The sequence below is a fragment of the Cebus imitator genome, unplaced genomic scaffold (genome assembly GCF_001604975.1).
Source record: "Cebus imitator isolate Cc_AM_T3 unplaced genomic scaffold, Cebus_imitator-1.0 Scaffold32, whole genome shotgun sequence".
In the NCBI taxonomy this organism is placed as follows: domain Eukaryota; kingdom Metazoa; phylum Chordata; class Mammalia; order Primates; family Cebidae; genus Cebus; species Cebus imitator.
Window position 1 is genome coordinate 2,555,012 of NW_016107347.1, and position 17,270 is coordinate 2,572,281.

Genomic DNA, 17,270 nt, shown 5'->3' on the forward strand with positions numbered 1-17,270 from the left:
CACATTCAGTGTCTTTTTGAAGTCTCAAAAAAACTGCAAGGTGGGAAGGGCTGGCTCTCCCCGTCCCACTGAAATGAAACTGGAAGAGAATTGCACATCCAGCTGGGCATCTCAGAAGACCTAGGCAGGTTTAGTCTTGAGTGACAAACTCAGTGGTCTTGTCACTTCAGCTCATGGCTTTCCTGAGGTTTCCCAGCATGAGTCTCCTCCACGAGAGACCTGACCAGTGGTGACCCAGCCTCTGTCTGAGCATCAGCTGCCATCAGGAATGGGGACTCCTGGGCTCCAGGCTCCTAGCCTAGCCTGACACTTTGAGCTGTTCCAGTCCTTCTGATTTTGAGATGAAATCTCCCTCCATTCCACAGTCAGGAGAAAAGCCGTGCTGAATACAAGCCCTGAAGCAAGGGCCTGGGAAGCCTTTGCTCCTCACCCTCTCCCCAAGTTAAGGCTCAGAAAGGCAACTCTAGGCCCCTGGCTTGGCTGGCTGGCTGCAGTAGGCAGCCACTGTGTCTGCAAGGAATTCTGCACAGCCACACCGTTTCCTCATACCTGAGCTGTCCACAGCTGCACGTACCACTCCCGGCCTGAACACACTATTTAAGGCCAGCACACAGGAGCTGGCTGTGACTCATCGAGGAGGGCAGCAGCAGCTCCACGCAGCCAGGACCCAGACACGCCGGAAACCTTCCCCAGTCATGGCTTCTCTGGGGCAGATCCTCTTCTGGAGGTAGCGTACTCCTCTCTCTCTCCTTACGGGTGAAGGGAAGAGCAGGGAGGTCTTTTGTGGGTGCTGAACACTGAGGGGCTGTCCCATAGGACCCCACCTACAATTTTATCTGATCCAGCATTGGGCCAGCAGGAGAATGGCCCAACAAGAGCCTAACTGAACTTGACTTAACATCTCACCTCAGCTGCTCAGGGCATTTGTTCAGGGTTAGGGAGGTTTTTGGCCAGTGGCCTGCCATGGACAGCTAGCACTTGCTGGGCAGCTTGGACTAAGGGGAGTGTGTGCCAGGCTGGGCACTCCCCTGAGATGTCAAGGCTGCGAGCACCATGGGGGCACTGAGCAGGCTGGCATGGGCTGCGTGGTGGGATGGCAGGAAATCCATGACTACGACGGTGGCAGGGGGTGCAGGAGGACCCTCTGTACAGGGCCCAGGGTGAAGGAGGAGAATGTGCTTTGGTTCTTCTCTGTGGGTGTGATTTCTTGCTACGCCTGAGCAATTCACACCAACATCCCTCCCCAGACCCCACCCAGCTCAAGGATGGGGTCCCTAGTTTTCTTGGAGCTCCTTGGAAAAGAGACCTTGCTCTTGCTGAACTCCCCAGAGAGGAAGCAGGAAGCAAGTCCCCTCCCCTACCTTTGCTTCTCTCCTGAGCTACATTCCGGTTGCCTCTTTTCCCCTCAGAACAGCATTTACCATCCCGGAAGGAAGAGATAGCACGTGCAGGGCTTTCTTGAAATGTTACGTTCAATGTCAGTCACAACTCTGGACAGCGTTTAGGGAGGCCGGTACTTGTTGGTTCTAGAGGTTGTTTGAAGGACCACCAGTCCTCCTATTTCTGTTTCTTTTCCCACAAAAGGAAGAAGAGAGGGAAGGAGAGAGGAAAGGAATCCTCAGTTCAACAGTGAAAAGTTTGTGAAGAGACTTAGAGAGTAATGTTCCTTCCCAGAGGCGGCCTAGAAAATTCTTTTCCTTGAAACAAAATGTCAGTTCCCCCCACTTGACTCACATTTATCTGAATTCACCTGCCGCGTAGCAGGGGTGGGGGCTCCGCAGGGCTGCCAGGGGCGCTGCAGCCGCAGTCCTCCTCCCGACCCTGTGCCTGGCTAGGGCACTGCGCTCCAGGAGAAGCAGTGGGTAGCAGGGGTCTTCCCTCTAGATCCTTCTGCCCTGAGAGGACCTAAGAAACACCTGTGTCAGAGGAGCCGGCGTTGTGCAAGCGCCTCTTTCCCTGCCTTGCACTAAACGCCTTAGAACCGCGTGTCCACCACTGCCTTGTGAAGGCTCATTGTCACCTCAGAGAAGTTAAGTGCAGGTGAATGTGCAGCTGTGCGTGAGGGGATCTTGCTCTGAAATCCCAAGCTGTCTCCCCCTGCCACCCTTGCTCCTGCTCCTGCCAGTCCCAGCTCCCCATGCACCCCATTCCCCCAGCCTGATCCCAAGGACACGAAACGTTCCTCATGCAACAAGTGGCTCCGTTGTTGGAGGTCAGACGGGATGTGTGGGCTCTCTCATAATGCACTGCAACCAGCCTGACTGGTTTTGCTGGAGGATTAGCAGGAGGTGGGTGTTCAAAATTCGGATCCCTCATCTTTCAGAAACCCATTGGAATCAACAGAGGATCCTCTTCTTGGCCCCTGCATGCCTCATTAGTATTCACGCTCTGCAGTTTCAGAAGCAGTGACTGTCCATGAGGGTGGCATGGACCTCCATGTCCATGTGCAAGGGGCCTCCAGGAAGAGGGTCGATGAGCAGCTTCAGCGGGGAGCAGGATCCTGAAAGCTAGTCTCAGGGGTGCAGGTGGAGCCTGCCCCGGGGAACTCTTGGCCCTCTTCCTTTGCAATAATGGCTTTACTTCATAAAATACACCTCCCCTGGAGGTGATCATGACTGTGGTGATGCAGGAATGCTCATGAAAGGGACTGCTGTCCTCTGCAGACCTGGTGAGGTATTCTCCTAAGTATTAATAATTGCCAGAGAGCTGACTTCCTTCAGATCTCACTCTGAGCATGCGTGCTGCTCAGGGATGGAATGCTGATGTGCAGTTTCCATCGTGCCTGGCCTCCGTGCACACTTAGAAGCTGTGTGTTCCCCAGTCCCCATCATGGCTGTCAAGAGCAGCAGCATTTGCTCACGGAACATTTGCCGAGTGCCTGCTACAAGGACAAGGGTAGACAATCCTTGCTCTGAGGGATTAAGTTCCAGTCAACAATATTAACTGAGCACTTACTATGTCCTGAATATTGCACTAGACAATGGGGCAAAGGTGACTAAGATGCTGTCAAGATCATAACCTAATAGGGGAGAAGGACTCCCCAATAACAACTCTAACGTGCCGCCCATACATCCTGAGACAATGAACACAGGTTGCAAGGGGAGCACTTCCCTCACCCAAGGCTCTGGGAGGGTTTGTGAGCCAGAGGACGGGAGGGCTGCGTCTCGTATAATGAGTTTGTATGACCCACATGAAGAAAGGTGGAAGAGGCCGTCCAGGTAGGGGAAACAGAATTAAATCAAATACAACACAACTCATGAATGAGCATGGTGTGTGGGAAAGCTGCACACTACTCTATATCATCATGACTTGAAGTTTGAGACAGGGAATTCTGGGAGATGAGGCCGAGAGGTCACACCAGGTCACACTGGGCCTTCTTCACTAGACTCAGAACGGGGGTTTGTGGTGATGAGGAGTCCTTACAGGCTCTGAAGCAGGGCAGCCTTGGTGGTTTTCATCTCAGGTGGGCAGCAAGCCTGGAGGCCGGAAGAAGAGCTGGGAAACAGTTGTGGACAGAGTATGCAGAATGATAGGGACCTGGTGGAGATGAGCATGACAGTAAAGAACCATGGGAGGAAAATGGATTCAGGAACCGCTGGACTTAAAACTGGCGACATTTGATCAGTGATCGGAGGGGCAGGTAGGATGCTGCAGAATAAGAGTAGATGAGCCAAGGGGCAGATCCTAGAATGACTTCCATGTTTCTGGATAGGGGGCAGTGACTTGGGGACAAGGAAGAGAGAGGAGAGCTGGTTAGTGTGTTGAACTTGGATCCCCCTGGGACCTTCAGATGGGGATGCTCCCTGGCAGCAGAAGGCATGAGGCTAAAACTTGGAGAGATCAGGGCTGGGGTTAGACATCTGAGTGTCAACAGCTCAAGGGCAAGGAATAGTCATGGGGGAGGCTTCTAAGGAGAGCACATGGAGGCAGAGAAGCAAGGGTCCAGGATGGAGAACTGAAGAACACCAACATTCAAGGTTGGGTAGAGGAAGAGGGGCGTCAAGGAAAGAGCTGAGAATAAATGGTAAGAAAGCTAGCAAGAGGCCAGGAGAGAGATTAATGGATGTCAGCAGAATGGAGTTTCATGGAACACGCAGGGCTAGTGATCCATAACCTTTGGCTCTGTTGCATCTGAAATCACTAGTGACAATGGGATTCATAAGAGCATGTCACAGGAAGGAAGCTACTGAGAAGGAAGGAGCAGGGATCTTTCTACCAGAAGAAGATGGATGAAGTAGAGAATGAGGGAGCCTAGAACCAGGAGGCTCAGGGAGTCTGCTTTGGAATTTTGGTTTTCCATTTCTCCTAAGTTTGCAAGCTGGTGCCTGGCTCAGACATCTCAGACTTTGATGTTGTATAAAACAGTGCCTGGCAACACCACGGAAGCTTGCTTGGTAAGGAAATCTTGCTTGAGCCTGGGTGAGGAGATCTCATCACAGGCCATATTGGCATCCAACTTTCAGCTTTCCTGAGCCTATAAAATCTGAGCCTTCAGAACCTTCTGAGTCCATCCTGTGAAGAGGACAGGAATCTGCAAAATGAGATAAATTGTGCATTGGAAGAGAGACTTAAATAGGTGGCACCTGTGTTCCTGCCCCCATCGGGGGTAGATTATTTTCTGAGTGTTTTACTTGTCTGCCATCTCCACCTGTTGCCATGCTACTCATTTCTTTCAATATTCGGCTCAAATGCCACCTCCACTTTAAAGTCTCACAGGATCTTCCTAGCGGCCGTCAATTGCCCCTCTTATGTTCACAGTCAGCCATGTTGAGTAGCTGTTCCTGGTGCCTATCTGTTTCCCTCGCCAGTGTTAGCGGCTTGAGGGTTGGGGCTCTGCCTTGCTCATGGTTGTAGGGAGGAAATACAGCACTATTGCTATGCATCCGGATTCAAAGCCTTGTGCCACCATGAACATTTATCCTCTAAGAGCCTCAATTGCCCTATTTATGAAATGGGGCAGATAATAGTACCTAACGCCTAGGGCTGTATGAATGACATGTGATAATCATGTTCTGGACACATCCTAGGAGCTTCATAAATGTTAGCGATTGCTATACTTATTGCTTGCAACTCTCTCCACAATCCGTGGTACATGGTTGGCTCTCCATAAAAATTTGTTAACTTCAATGTCATGACTCCACTGGCACTTCTGACACTGAAAGAGATGTTGCAGTGAGGGTATACTTTGGATTAATCGCCCCAGGGGATCTCTTCAATTCAGCTAGCTCTAACAGAACTCTAAAGAATACGCAGAGTTCTCCAGATTCTTATTCTACAAAAATAATAATAATAATAATAAAGCCCCCCGTACCTTTTGTTGTTGTGAGTCTGAGACACAATCCTTTTCTAAACAGGAGGATGCTAGGATTTAAACTTCTTATTAAATGTCTGACTCTTTTAATGCCAGTATAGAGCATTAAAAATTGGTGAAGAGCTTCAGGGTGGGCGAGTTGTGTCTGGGAGGTCCTTGTGTGCATAAGCTCAGCACCGAGATCTCTGATGAGGCACTGCTGACACCAAGAACAACAACCTCAGGGGACAACTGGAGCAATGCAACTGTGACCAAGCACGTAGTGATGATTAATTAGCTACACTGTCTCAGTCCTAATTATCCTAATTATCTCCACTTCATAGATGCAAATGCTGAGGCAAGTTACCTTGCTCAATGTCTCCTAGCCAGCCAATGGCAGCAACCAACATGTTACTACTTAGTCCTCCACAGTGACTTTTATTGAAAAATTACCTTTCTAGTCAGCCATGCTTATTCTCTTGCTACTTAAGCAGAACCCCTCATCACTGGCAAAAACCCACCTCCTCGGCGACTGTCGGGCAGAATAATTCTTAGGTGGCCGAGGTGGGAGCTGTTCCCAGAATTGGCTGGAGCCTGCCAATTGCAGGTCTGTGTTGCTTCAGGCAGCTGCTCTAGATGAATGAGTGCAGGAGTAAGGAGTGATTAAAACTCAGTAAGAATTACATGCTGGCCTGGCACGGTGGCTCACAACCGTAATATCAGCGTTTTGGGAGGCCGAGGCAGGCGGATCACAGGAGTCTGGAAGTTCGAGACAAACCTGAGCAACATGGTGAAAGCCCATTTCTACGAAAATCAACAAGGTGTGGTGATACATACCTGTAGTCTCAGCCACTCGGGACTGAGGTGGGAGAATCGCTTGAGCCGGTGAGGTAAACTGCAGTGAACCATCATTAGTGCTACTGTACTCCGTCTGCTGGGTGATAGAGTGAGACCTTCTCTCTCTCTCTCTCTCTCTCTCTCTATATATATATATATATATATGTGTGTGTATACATATATGTGTGTGTATATGTGTGTGTGTGTATATGTGTGTGTATACATATACACACACACATATACACACACATGTGTATACATATATACACACATACACACACACATATGTGCATATATGTATACATACACATGCGTATATGAGAATTTTCATTTTAATAGTTCCCGGATGATGTGGATGCTGCTGATTGGAAGACCATACTTTGAACATTGAATTTGGACGGGGAAGGCCTTAGGGTTCATCGTACACATATATATGCATACATATACACATATATACACACATACATATGCTATACTCATTGCTTGCAACTCCCTCTACAATCCATGGTACATGGTTGGCTTTCCATAAAAATTTGTTAACTTCAATTTCATGATGCTCTGAAAGCATGTATGTACACACACACATATGTATACGTGTGTGTGTGTGTGTGTGTGTGTGTGTGCTCTCAGAGCTTAAAAATTCAGAAAGTCAGTACGCTTCATTTTATGAATGGGATAATCAATATAAAGTATGCAGCTTGTCCAAGGGTCATGCACTCAGGAATGGTAGAACAGGGTTTTTTCAGTGATCCTATATTACTCAGAAACCCTAGCTAAAATTCTAGGACCCCAGCAGACTGCACTTTACCTAAGCACCAACAATCCACAAATCAGAGAGACCAAGACTTCATACATACTTTTGCCATATGAAAGGGTGGAAATAACAAGGATATTGGAGTTCGTCTGATCTGTGGATGTATTCCAGCTCTCTGCTTCCTCGCTGGGTGACCTCAAGGAAGTTACTTAACCTCTCTGTGTCTTCATTACCTCGTCAGTAAATTGGGCATTAACAATAGTGGCACCCAGGTCATGGGGCTGTTATAAAGACTGAGTGAGTTAATACAAGAGCTTGAGGTGTTAATCACTCTCAAATTATTCCCTCCGATGTTTTTGCAGAAAGACAGAGACTTGCAGGGAGGGAGAGGAATGACAAGTCCACCAATAGCAGCTGGGCTTAAGCGCATTTTGTGTCTGAAATCTTTTGAGATTTCAATGGATTCAGATATCCTCTTTCTTGTCCTTGTTCTGTGAGGTGTGGGGAAATCCTCTGCCACCTGAGGTGGTGAACTAGATGAACGCTAAGGCCTTCCCCATCCAAATTCAATGTTCAAAGTATGGTCTTCCAACCAGCAGCATCCACATCATCTGGGAACTGTTAGAAATGAAAATTCTCATTGCCCCCATCCTGCAAAGAATCAGAAACTCTGAGGGCAGGGCCAGGCAATCTGTGGTGTAACAAGCCCTCCGGGTGACTCTCAGGCACATCCAAGTTCAAGAAGCACTGTATTAGCAGCCTCTCTGTGTCCCTGATTGCTCCAGAAAAGCGGGAGGATTTAATCCAGATAGATATAAATTTCACCTGGGGTCATTTATCATTCCACATTCTTCTTTAAGAAATGCGCTCAAGAGCCACAGATGGGTCTTGATGAAAACAAAGGAAAGCCACGAAGTTTCTACAGGTAAGAAACGCAGGCTGTGTTTCTCTCTGTGAGTGCGTTTCGCGATCCCAAACCATCTTCCTGCAGTGCTTCAGATTTCCTATCTCATCGCTTCAGATGTGTTCCTGCTGCTGCCAGCACAGCGGTCATGGGAGAGAGGGCAGGCAGTTTTTCCTTTTTCTTTCTCTGCAATTTAAAATGAAAAATTTCATAGATAAAAACCACGAAAGATTTGAGAGACAGAGAGTGCATCCATAAAATGTAGGAATTGTCTCCTGTAGCTTCCTGTCTCGTCTCCTCATTGTGTTTTTTTGGCACTTCAACCCCCAGAACGGCCGGCCGTTTCACACCTCTCTTCCCTCTTCAATCCTCTTGCAACCCTTATCCCTTCCCTCCACCCCAGCCTCAGATGATTATCTCGCTCTGCCTTCCACTGAGAAAACAGAAACCAGCAGACAGGCACTCCTTCATCTTTTCACATCCCAAAGTACCTGCTACACTCATCGGTGCCCTTTTTCCCTGCCTCCCCTCCTGGTACCAGAGGATTTGCTAGCTCCTATGAAAGGTCAGCCCCTCTGTGGTCTGGATCCATCTCATCTCCCAGCTCACAAACACCTCCTCCAGCCAACATCATCATTCTCTCCTCTGCACCTCTATTATTCCCATCAGCATGCAACCGTGTATCAGGATTTTCTATTTTAGAAGAAAACCCCCTCTCAGCCCCGCAACCTCCCCAGCTACCCACCCCAACTCTCTTTTATTCCTTTTAGCATTAGTTGCTAGTGTTGCCTGGAGTGAGCGCTCACCCTGGTTTCTTGGCGTTGCGGAAGGAGAAAGAGGGATAGAGGTTTCAAGCACAAACTGGAGCCAGGTTGCCTGGGTCCATCCAACTCTGCCGCTTTCTAACCATGTGACCTTGGGCAATTTAGTTCTCCTCTCTGTGCCTGGATTCCTCATCTGTAAAATGGGGATAATATTAGAATCTACATCAGTGTTGTAGGAATTACACGAGGAATTAGAATCTACAAGATTGTTGTAGGAATTATATGAGCTAAGGCATAAAGCACTTAGCAACATATTCTTATTCTCTCTTCAACTTTCTCTAGATGAATTTTGTCCGCATGATTCCAAGATACTGTTCCTGTCAGTGCCTCTAATCACCTCCACATTGCTGAGTCTGTTTACACCTCTGTTCTTATCTTGTCTTCACTTCAGCATTCAACACAGATGTCCCCAACACCTCCTTGAAATACTTTCTTCTCTTGGTTTCCATGACACTACACTCCCCTGATTTGCTGCTCTCCCCCTCACTCCTGACATCGGGCCAGCTGGTCTCTCAGTCTTCATTTCTCTATACCCGGTTGCGGGTGGCAGCTTTTCTCCTCTGCTGCCCTCACAACTCAGAGCCACCAGGCTCTGCAGTCAGGTACAAGGACATACCTTTCATCCATTCCCTATCTTTGATGATTGACCCTACCTTTTGCCAAAAGACCTAAGTGTTCAGGAACAGAATATAACAGTATGGGAACAACCATCCTTTAAAGTGGTTGGCAGATGCTTCATAAAGTCTCACGAGGCACGATAGGGTAAGTCATGTAATAGCAAGTACTATGTGGGAGGGAATTTCTTTTCACATCCAGAGGAGCCCCTGCCATAAGCCCTTAAAGCCTGAGATAAGGTTCCCAAACAGGTCCTGGTGGAAAGCCCTGAGGCAGGAGAGAGTTGGATGACGAATTACTCAAGGCAAGAAGCTGAGATTTGATTTCACTTCTGCTCATCCAATGAACCCGCCTTCCAGCCTCTTCCTTCTTTCTTCCATTTTTTGAAAAGGAACCAAGTATTAACGATTCTCTTTGCAGACAAAAGAGAAGCAGCGAGATTTGATGGCAATGTCACTGTGTCATTTTATTGGCCTTAGGCCAGAGGACCTTTGTCTAATGACCTTAATATAGGGTTGTGGCAATTTAGCAAAACAAGCCAAGTTTTTAAGCTTACCCCTCCCCCCATCCCCAGTGGTCACCTTCACCTTGGGGGCAGCTCTGTGGGTGCTTCGCCATAGAGGGGCTATATCTCTTGGGCACTTACTTATGCCGTCTCCTTCAGAAGGACAGTATGCAAGGAATATTAGGGACAGGCTTGCAAATTGCTGCTGGCTCAGAACCCAGGAAAAAGGCTGCATTTGGGGGTGGGATGTGTGCAGGGAAAGGGGGAGACTAGGATTCCAGAATATCCCCTACATGGAGGGATTCCCCCACAGAGCCCTGGGAAGAAGCCTAATCCTGAGTTACTGTGTCTTTCTGGTAAGTGGCCCCATGATGCCGCTGCACTAGGAGTCCCTCCCGCAGGCCAGGCTTTGTCTAAAGGCCTGGCAGAGGAATTCCCTTGGGCAATGACAATCTCATTCTCCACCAAGAGGCTGCTGAGGGGCTTCTGGGACAGTAACCTAAGCAAGACCAGGAAGATATTTTCCTGCGGACACAGCTTTATAAATGGGAGCTAGTTCCCTAAGTTAACCCACAGGAGTGGATCCGATGCTGTAGTTGTGCATTTATGGTAGGATCATTTTTCTACTATTTTCCTTTCCCATTATAAATGTATAGAATTGTCTGGGCAGGATGGTTTACACCTATAATCCAAGCACTTTGGGAGGCCAAGGTGGTCAGATCACTTCAGCCCAGTAATTCAAGGTCAGCCTAGGCAACATGGAGAAACCTTGTCTCTACCTCCTGTATCCCAGCAAACAAAAAACAAATGAACGCCAAAAATTAGCCTGGCGTAGGAGCTGGGTTTATGCCTGTAGTTCCAGCTACTCAGAAGGCTGACATGGGAGGATTGGTTGACCCCAGGAGATGGAGGTTGCAGTGGGCTGAGATTGCACCACTGCACTCCAGCCTGGGTGACAAAGTGAGATCCTGCCTCTAAATAAATAATAAATAAATAAATAAATAAATGTGCAGAATGTCTAAAACATTGGAATCCAACAGATTTTGGGGGCCTTGCTGAAAAAGCTAATTATCATTTGTAAATGGTGTTGCTGTAAGATCCTGTACAGCAATACAAATAACCAACTTAAACACAAACTTTGGAAAAGAGTCTCCCTATATTGTCCAGCCTTGTCTCAAAAGCTCTGGGGCTCAAGCAGTCCTCCCACTTCAGCCTCCCAAGGTACTGGAATTATAGAAATGAGCCGCCATGACTGGCCCATTGTTCTATCCTCACAAATGACTATTTTCTCTTTTGTTTTTGCCCTTTTCAAGCCCAACTGTGAATGGTTTTTACATAGTTGTTAATACAATGTGTGTGCTTTTATGCTTCTGCTTTTTCCGTGAAAACTTTTTGCATTAAAACAAAATTTTAAAGCAATTTTACTGTTAAAAGAATCCTTGTGGCCTGCCTCGGTGGCTCACGCCTGTAATCCCACCACTTTGGGAGGCCGAGGAGGGCAGATCACAAAGACAGGAGTTTAAGACCAGCCTGCCCAACACGGCAAAACCCCATCTCTACTAAAACTACAAAAAATTAGCCAGGTGTGGTAGCAGGCACCTGTAATCTCAGCTACTAGGGAGGCTGAGGCAGGAGAATCGCTTGAACCCAGGAGGCAGAGGTTGCAGTGAGTCAAGATCACACCACTACACTCCAGCCTGGGCAGCAAGAGCAAAACTCCATCTAAAAAAAAAAAAAAGAAGAATTCTTGCTTCTTAATACTGCAGCAGTTATAACTCTGTAGAGTAGTATGCATTTCTACACTTTTATTAGGTTAGGATATGCTATAATAAGCCAGCCTTCTTGGAAACCCAGCCCCAAGGCTCAGTGGGATTCCCCCATCTGCCTTGTGAAGGTCCTTCCAACCCATTCATTATCCAGTTGAATGTGAGCATCAACAAGGTCCAAGCAACATGCATGATTCTGTTAGCAGTCTTTGTGTTTAAGTGCCTTAGACAGTGATTCTCACAGTGTGTTTTGAGAACACCCATACTGCCACCAAATGTTCCTCAGAAGAGTTCTGTAGTTAAGCAAATTTGGAAGTGCTGAATAATATTAGGTTGGACCATATGGTATTGCCCATGTTGAATTGTTTTTGACCTATTAAAATGATAGTTTCAGGCCGGGTGCTGTGGCTCATGCCTGTAATCACAGCACTTTGAGGGGCCGAGGTGGGTGGATTGCTTGAGGTCAGAAGTTCAAGACCAGCCTGCCCAACATGGCAAAATACTGTCTCTACTAAAAATTCAAAAACTAGCTGGGCATAGTGGTGGGCACCTGTAATCCCAGCTACTCAGGAGGCTGAGGCAGGAGAATTGCTTGAGCCCTGCAGGCAGAAGTTGCAGTGAGCAGAGATCACGCCATTGCACTACAGCCTGGGCGACAGAGCAAGACTCCATCTCAAAAAATAAAGAAAAAGAAAAATGTTCATTTCAAAGGATTTGACCTAATATATATTTCTCTAGGGCATCATTATGCATATTAGCATATTAAAGCCTTTAAAAGATCCTACAGACTTAAAAAAATTGTTTAATTGTGATTCACCCAAATTATGAAAATGTAATCCCTTTAAAAATAATACTTGTTCATATACATCAGGACACCTTCAAGAAAGTAGGCACTGGGGTAGTTACAAAAGAATAGGAACCATGAGGAGACCAAAGCACATGAATGAGGGACCCCAGGAGCAGCATCCGGGGCCTTCTCCCACCTTCCAAACTGGATGTAGATGCCCAGGAACCAAGGGCAGGCTCTTATTTTTACTTCCCAGGAATGCCGTCCCATCTTTGATATCCAAAGTCATCCTATTTTTCAGGCTTTCCCCTTCTACAGTAATGCTTTCTTGATTCACCTTCCCCCACATTGGCCTTTTTTGTAACTAACCTCTGTTCTTTCCTCTCTCATAAAAGTGTAGGGAGGATTCATGAGGTGATATTAATAGGTCACTTCTTATTTCTCCAAGGACAGATACTAAACAAACATGGGTATTGTTTTGACTATCGTCTCATTGTTATAATTTTAATTACTTTATCTTTTGAGATGTTATTCTCATCTTCATTTATAGGCATTCATTTGCTTACAGCTACGAGGTGGGTTACACCGATGTGGGTGTGGGAGGAGATGCACTGTGCCGCCCGTGCCGCTATAGAGAACGTGGATGCTGAAGGCACACGTAGCCAGAATGTGAATTCGTTTTTCTGCAGCCACTGGAGCCAAACGTCCAAGACAGGGAGTAGAAATGTTGGATGGGGGTAAAATCAGAATACAGTGAAACAATGGCTGGCCAGGACTAAACCCCCAGTGCTTCTACTTTTTTTTTCTTCTTTTACTCCACTGTCCCACTATCTGGAATTCTCCCCATAAGAGATCCTCTAACAGGCTTGTCTGTCATTCACATATGACACAAGCCTTTAATAGGGCTGTCATTCACATGCTATTAGTATGACCAATTCTCTAGAGAGTGAGTAGGCATTTTGATATCACCGTGCAGATCTGATCTGGTCATCTAGCAGTTGTTAGACATGTGTAGAAATAGTTGTGATACTTCAGGGAAGTGTACGATGACAGTTGAAAGGTAGGGTGGGGCCTCCCTATGAGAGCACATGTTAATTTAATTAAAGTGGTTAACTGTAGCTGGGTAAGGTTGAAGTGACATTAAATGGAGCCCTGACATTTTTGTGCCCTTGCAGTAGAAGGCAGTGCCCAGAGTGAGTGTACCTACAGAAGAAATTCTTGGACTCTCAGGGGCATTGCTACAAACACCCAGTTACTAGGAGGCATAAGAACATGCCTATTACTTTCTCATAATGTAAATGGAAGTACAGCCCTTGACTTAGATTCACTGAAAAAGCAAACACTAGGAAACCTTGAACAAGCCAGGCCATCTTTTAGATCCTTACATCTCATTTTGTTACCGGTGGAGGGTGTAAATATGTTACTGGTGGAGCGTGTCCAGGTTCTTGGTGTCTTGAACAAAGAGTTGGACAAAACACACAAACAAAGCAAAGAAAGAATAAGGCAACAAAAGCAGAGATTTATTGAAAATAAAAGTATGCTCCACAGGGTGGGAGCAGGCCAAGCATAGGGGCGCAGTGCTTACAGAATTTTCAGAGGTTAAATACTCTCTAGAGGTTTCCATTGGTTACTTGGTGCACACCCTCTATAAATGAAGAGGATGAAGTAAAGTTTCAAAGTCATTTACTCAGTGAACCCCCTATGTAAATGGAGAGGATATTTCCTATTATAGCTGAAGTGTTTCCATTTGATTTAGTTCTAGAAAGTCGTCATGAATGGGCCCTATGTTCCCTGCCTCCAGACCCTATTCTGCCTCACATTTGTCTACTGTAAAAGACAAAACATCCTTATAATAATACATCCTGAGTTCTCTGAGAGAAATGAGAAAGGGGAGGGGGTGTGGACATTGTTACTTCTCTTTAAGCGCATGATAAATCTATTTTCTCATATTTCTACATTGATATTTTCTAGTAGACAAATTACTAGATCAATAAAATGCTTGACTTTTATGGGCTTAGCAAATAAGTACTTATAGTTTCACTAATACTGACCCCAGCATATTGTACTTATCTTAATAAACATGCTGTCTAAAAGTCAATGATGATTTTCCGAGGCATAAAGCATGTGAACTGCAAGAGAATCTTTTTAATATGAGTAGAGGCTCCTGCTGGCTTCAAAATTTTCTACCTTTAAGGCAAATAAAATTATAAAGAAGTGAGTTGCAAGATGGTGGCTTTTATTAGCATTCTCCAAAGGTGTCAAACTGCGAAGGAAGATTTCTGTTTATCAGAAAATTCTAGAGGCTCCTGGTGCTGCTCACTTGGGCTCTCTGGAACTGAGGCTGCTCTCTAATCATTGCCTGGGGTAGCTTGTGAGCCATGTATCGACTTATGAAAAACATGCTTGCTCACTTAAACTAAGAAAAACAAGTTAACTATAATTTCTAGCACATATTCACTTCAGTACTAATCTTTCTGTGAGAGCTCTTCTGAAAATGCAAACCACTGACCCAGGAAAGTATTTAAGTTATCAGCTTTATAGGAACATTAAATGGAGAGATGCCTGTTTGCACAACATCTAAAAGAGTTAGATTGTGCTTTAAAAAAAAAAACAACAGAATGAGAAAAAATTTTTGCAATCTACCTATCTGACAAAGCGCTAATATCCAGAATCTACAGAGAACTAAAACAGATTTACAAGAAACAAACAAACAAACCCATTCAAAAGTGGGCGAAGGAGATGAACAGACACTTTTCAAAAGAAGACATATATGAGGCCAACAAACATATGAAAAAATGCTCATCATCACTGGTCATTAGAGAAATGCAAATCAAAACCACATTGAGATACTACCTCATGCCAGTTAGAATGGTGATCATTAAAAAATCTGGAGACAACAGATGCTGGAAAGGATGTGGAGAAATAGGAACACTTTTACACTGTTGGTGGGAGTGTAAATTAGCTCAGCCATTGTGAAGACAGTATGGTGATTCCTCAAGGATCTAGAAATAGAAATTCCATTTGACCCAGCAATCCCATTACTGGGTATATATCCAAAGGATTATAAATCGTTCTATTATAAAGACACATGCATATGTATGGTCATTTCAGCACTGTTTACAATAGCAAAGACCTGGAACCAAACCATATGCCCATCAGTGATAGACTGGATAAGGAAAATGTGTCACATATACACCATGGAATACTATGCAGCCATAAAAAATGATGAGTTTGTGTCCTTTGTAGGGACTTGGATGGAAACTATTATTCTCAGCAAACTGTCACAAGAACGGAAAACCAAACACCACATGTTCTCACTCATAGGCGGATGTTGAACAATGAGAACATATGGACACAAGGAAGGGAGCATCACACACTGGGGTCTGTTGGTGGGGACTAGGGGAGGGACAGCAGTGGGTAGAGAGGTTGGGGAGGGATAATACGGGGAGAAATGCCAGATATAGGTGACTGGGGGATGGAGGCAGCAAACCACATTGCCATGTATGTACCTATGCAACAATCCTGCATGTTCTGCACATGTACCCCAGAACCTAACGTGCAATAAAAAAAATATATATATATATATATATATATAAATGGTGTAGTATTTGCATATAACTTATATACATCCCCCATATACTTTAAATCATCTCTAGATTACTTAAAATACCTAATACAATGTAAATGCTATATAAATATTTATGCTGTATTGTTATTCTTATTTCCATTACTTGTTATTGCTATATTGTTATATTATTTTCTTCCTAATATATTAATTGGAAGATACATATTTGGTTGAATCCACAAATGTAGAACCCATGAATACTAATGGCTAGCTGTGCTTACTATTTCATTTTGTTAATTGTTTTTTGAGCGGTTTGTAGTTTTTTCTTTCTGTTTTACTGTCTTCCTTTGTGATTTGATTACTTTTTGTAGTGTTATTGATTTATTTCTCTTTATCTTTTGTTTGTATGCTAGAATTTTTATTTTAATTACTCTGAGGCTTACTTAAAACATCTTAAAACAGTCTATTTTAAGCTAACAACTTAACTTCAATTGGACATGAAACTACAGTTTTACCCCCAACACACACATCTTATGATATTAATGTCACACTTTACATTTTCAATAGTGTCTACCCATTAAAAATTATAGAAATAGTTATATTTAATATGGCTGTCCTTTAACTTTCAAACTACAGTTTGATGTGATTTTTGTACCACAGTTACAGAATGAGTATTCTCAGTTTGACTGTATATTTACTTTTGCCAGTGAATTTTATACTTTTATATGCTTTCATATTGTTTCTTAGCATCCTTTAATTTCAACTTGAGAAACTTTCTTTAGCATTTCTCATAAGGCAGGTGCAGTAGTAATGAAATCCCTCGGCCTTTGTTTGTCTGGGAATGTCTTCATCTGTCCTTCATTTCTGAAGAACAGTTTTGCTAGGTTTACTATTTTGGGTTGACAGTTGTTTTTGTCCAGCACTTTGAATATATCAATCCATTTCTTTCTGCCTGTAAGGTTTCTGCTGAAAAATCCACTAATAGCTTCATAAAGTTTCCCTTATATGTGACAAGCCTCTTTTTTCTTGCTGATTCCAAAATTCTGTCTTTGTCTTTGGATAATTTTATTATAATGTATCTTGGAGTAATCTTCTTTGGAGATCCTGCTTGGGATCTTTTGAGCTCTGTAAATTTGTATGTCTATATATATCCTAATATTTGGGAAGTTTTCAGAAGTTTTGCATCTCCCTCCCCTCACCCACCCAACCAGGATCTTGCTTGGTTGCCCAGGCTGGAGTACAGGAGTGCAGTGACACGATCATAGCTCTCTACAGCCTCAAACTCCTGAGCTTAAGAGATCCTTCTGCCTCAGCCTCTCAAGTAACTAGGACTACAGGTGTTTGTCACCATGCCCAGCTTATTTTTTATTTTTTATAGAAATGGAGTCTGGCTGGCTGGCTATGTAGCCCAGGCTGGTCTCAA

At 44.8% G+C, this 17,270-nt stretch overlaps 1 protein-coding gene across 2 annotated transcripts in view; it reads left to right on the plus strand.

Moving 5' to 3' along the window:
* Positions 1-575: 575 nt before the first annotated feature.
* The window catches only part of VTCN1 (V-set domain containing T cell activation inhibitor 1), a 62,730-nt gene continuing 46,035 nt past the window's right edge, over positions 576-17,270 (plus strand). Inside the window, exon 1 of one of the 2 annotated variants that reach the window (XM_017524177.2) lies at positions 576-727. In XM_017524177.2, the coding sequence (XP_017379666.1) occupies positions 696-727 (32 nt within the window). In that variant the 5' untranslated portion in view covers positions 576-695. The remainder of the gene's footprint in view (positions 728-17,270) is intronic. The other variant, XM_017524178.2, reaches the window with a different exon arrangement.